At 34.2% G+C, this 3,730-nt stretch overlaps 1 protein-coding gene across 1 annotated transcript; it reads right to left on the bottom strand.

Annotated features, from left to right (window-relative positions):
• Positions 1 to 661: 661 nt before the first annotated feature.
• On the bottom strand, positions 662 to 2,227 carry LOC129231086 (tigger transposable element-derived protein 4-like). Its single transcript, XM_054865333.1, has one exon. The coding sequence runs from the start codon at positions 2,225 to 2,227 to the stop codon at positions 662 to 664; it is 1,566 nt and encodes a 521-aa protein (XP_054721308.1).
• Between the last annotated feature and the right edge of the window lie 1,503 nt (positions 2,228 to 3,730).

Below are 3,730 nucleotides of genomic sequence, written 5' to 3'. Positions count from 1 at the left end.
GATAAATCCAATTAAAACTGATCATTAAAATATAATAATTAACTAAAATTAATTAAATAATTGAAATTAATAGAGTCATTAGTTAAAATTAGTTAACAAAAATAAATTAATTATTGTGGTAAATTAATTATTGTCAGTTTGTAAATTAACATTAAACTGAAAGTTATCACATACAAAGTTTCCGAATATGGGTGAACCTCTGTCCTCCTGAAAATAAGTGATATATTTTCTATTAATAAAAAGGGCACAATAAAAGAAAAACGGAAAACGAAAACTGTTCTAGAAAATACTTGGAAAATGCATGCGATAATTTAATAAAATATTAAAGCTTTGTAATATACAGTCGAGTCTCCATATAACGAAGTCGCAAGGGACCTTTGAAAAGGTTCGTTATATAGAAACTTCGCTATATAGAAAGTAGTAAATTTTTATGGTTAATTTTCATGTACATTAAGTTAAATCCTTTTTTTTTTTAAGGTTATATACATGAAAACACGAAAAATATTGAGTATTTTGAAGTTAATTTAACATAAGTAACAAATTAAAAAATAAAACTAAATGAATTAATTAACTAAAATTTAATAAGGAATGCCACTTGCATCTGTTGCACAATTGGTGAATTTTAGTAAATTTTTACATAAATACGTTAAAGAAATCATACCTAAATTTCGTCAACGACAGTAGTTTTGCATTGAAAATAGTCCGTGATTTTTTGCTGCACTTTTGAAACACATTTTTCGTAAAATTCTTCACAAGAGTGAAGTGATTTAAACACTTCTTCTGGAACATCTTCTTGGTATTGCAATCCGCAACGAATGGTGTCAAAAGCTTTTCTGATCTCATATGTGGATGGTTTCGATGGGTAGTATATTTCCGTATCTTGATCTTCATCCTCATCATTGTCATCATTACTCATTACAATTGAGTCCAGAATTTCTTCTTCCGTCAAATGACCAGTAGTTGACAAACCATCATCAATTGTTAAAAAATCTTCTAAACTGACATCATCTGTAAAACTATTCTTCTCACGGTAACCGTCCCAAATTTCTGTAACATCTGGTTCACTGTCCACGTGAGACTCCTGTTCTTGTTCTCCTGATGAAAATTCCTTCGCAAATCCAGCTTTTCTAAATGAATTGGAAATTGTTGTGACTTTCACATCAGATTGCCAAGCTTTAGACAATTCTGAAATGCAAGTCCTCAAGTCTACATATGTTTTAGAAAACTGTTGGTTTTCTTCAACACAGGCAATCATTTTTCGCAAAATTCGCTTTCGGTAGTAGACTTTTAAATTTTTAATTATCCCCTGATCCATCGGTTGCAATTTCGAGGTAGTGTTTGGAGGAAGAAAGATAAGTTTTATGTTCTTCACTTTGGATTTCACTTCAGGTGGATGTGATGGGCAATTGTCTACAAATAATGCAATCTTTCTTTTTTCTTTCCCAAACTTTTTGTCCAAGTCCAATAACCACTTCTCAAAAATTTCGCCTGTCATCCAAGCTTTTCTACTGTTCTGATAGTTCACTTCTAAGGATTTGATGCCTTTGAAACATCTAGGGTTTTTACTCTTCCCAATAACTAGCAACTTCAGCTTTTCTTCCCCTGTCATATTTGAAGTAACCAATACTGTAATTCTGTCTTTGCTACGTTTTCCACCAAAACACTTGTCTCCTTTAAAAGTAAGAGTTTTATCTGGGAGACATTTGAAAAAGAGTCCCATTTCATCGCAATTAAACACGTCTTTTGGCTGGTACTCTTTTAATACCGGTTTTAACACTTCATTTTTCCACTGCTCACAACTTTCATCCGACACATCAACACTTTCTCCTGAAACTACTTTGTGCACCAACATGTGACGTTTTTTAAATTTGTCCAACCATCCAACACTTGCTTGGAGTTCCGAGTAGCCTAATGCGTTGGCAAACTGCAATGCCTTTTCTTTAATTAGCGAACCTGACAAAGGTAAGTTCTGATCCCGCACGGAATGAATCCATTTTAAAACTGCTTGATTGACGTCGTCATACACGCACAATCGTACTCGTTTTGCATTGGAATTCCCTACTTCACCAGCTTTACTTAAAATGGAATCCTTATTTTTTAGTATAGTGGATACACTGTTAGCAGGAATGCCATATTTTGCGGCTACATCTTTCTTCTTGATGCCGCTTTCAACATCATTGAGAAGTGAAATTTTTTCTTTTATGGTTAAACACTTTCTCTTCGACATTTTGAGCAACGCAGCACGTTGCAGAGCAAGATGAAAATGAGCGAAATGTGCACGTCAGTTCAAGAGTGAGAATCCATCACACCACATCCGGTCAACACATTTCCAAGAAACCTCACCCCCTCTGGGAATTCTTCCCTCCTCCTTTCAAGTCTCTCTCCTTCCATCGACACAAGTGACAAAAAGAAAGGAATGTTGAAAGACAAGATAAGAAAGTTGTACTATGAGTAATCCTCGACAAAAGCACCAGAAGAAAGACTTCTATTTTCGGAAACATCGTCTTTCTCCCACATAAAAACTTCGCAATAGAGAAATTTGGCCATTTGATATTCGTTAAAGAGAGACAGATTTGCATGCTTTTTTATTGAAACTTTCAGTGTCACCAAACATGCTTCGTTATATAGAGAACTTCGCTAAATAGAGTGTTCGCTATACGGAGACTCGACTGTATTTTAACAAAATATGTACATTTGTACTTATGCCATTTTATTTGAAAACTAGAAAGTCACCCGTTAAGGGGTGACGGGTGAAAATTGCTTCAACTCTTCTTCATTTGAACGAAGCAATTGCCTGTTTAGTGATACTACTTTGATAGTTGAAATTTTAACTCTAACACCAGTGGATTAACCCTAAACTCCAGTAGATAGTGTTCATTGTTTTCGTTTCTTCATTCCTCTGAGATGACAGTCTTACCAGTAAAACTGTTAAGTTACCGGATCGAGTTCAGCCTTGTCACAATTTATTCGTCAGCCTTTCCCTGCATGTTAAACATTACCAAAACATATCATCAAATTACATATCATGCCGTGGTGCGAATTCATTGTTGAAACACGCGGTTTAATCGATCATCGGCATTATTTATATGAGGATAAATAAATCTATGTCTATGGAGTCGAATGTATAACTATATGAACGTTACATAACGAAACCCTGTCCGATTTGAACAACATTTCAGGCAAAATCCCACAATTTTCTCAACGAAAATATTAACAAGGTTTCATTTAAAAAGCTTGAATTAGTTTTTATTTATTTACATTTATAATATTCTTTTGATAACATGAAATAGAATGATATTTCCAATCTTATCCGTTTTCTAATTATCATTCCTAATCATGAATTAAAAGCTTGAACAAACTATTAACTCTCTGAGGGACGGAGGCTTCCTTTGTTGCAACCATTTTTTATATATATATATTTTTTTTTCTTTCTTCAGCCAACTGACACAGTGATTTCAGTTAGCCGGAAAAAAAAAAGAGAAGCAAGAAATAAATGGTGTTCTCAAGTGAAGTCGCTATTCCTCATAGGGTGAAAACTGTTCAAAAAATTTTTAAATATCGGAAAAGGCGTATTCCCGTTTTTTTATCATTATTTTTTTCTTTCTAACGGGGCTGTGTTAGAGGCTTTAGCCTTTTGCGGAACAAGTGCAAAGCAACGATATGGCATCCAGTCATTCACATGCCACCATTAAGGCGCGGATGTGAATGTCACAGGAAAATTTGATGCCCA

This window comes from Uloborus diversus, chromosome 10, assembly GCF_026930045.1.
Source record: "Uloborus diversus isolate 005 chromosome 10, Udiv.v.3.1, whole genome shotgun sequence".
NCBI lineage: Eukaryota > Metazoa > Arthropoda > Arachnida > Araneae > Uloboridae > Uloborus > Uloborus diversus.
This window is presented reverse-complemented; position numbering and strand designations above follow the sequence as displayed.

Coding starts and splice junctions, on each gene's coding strand:
- LOC129231086 (XM_054865333.1), bottom strand. CDS start 2,227: ATGTCGAAGAGAAAGTGTTTAACCATAAAAGAAAAAATTTCACTTCTC.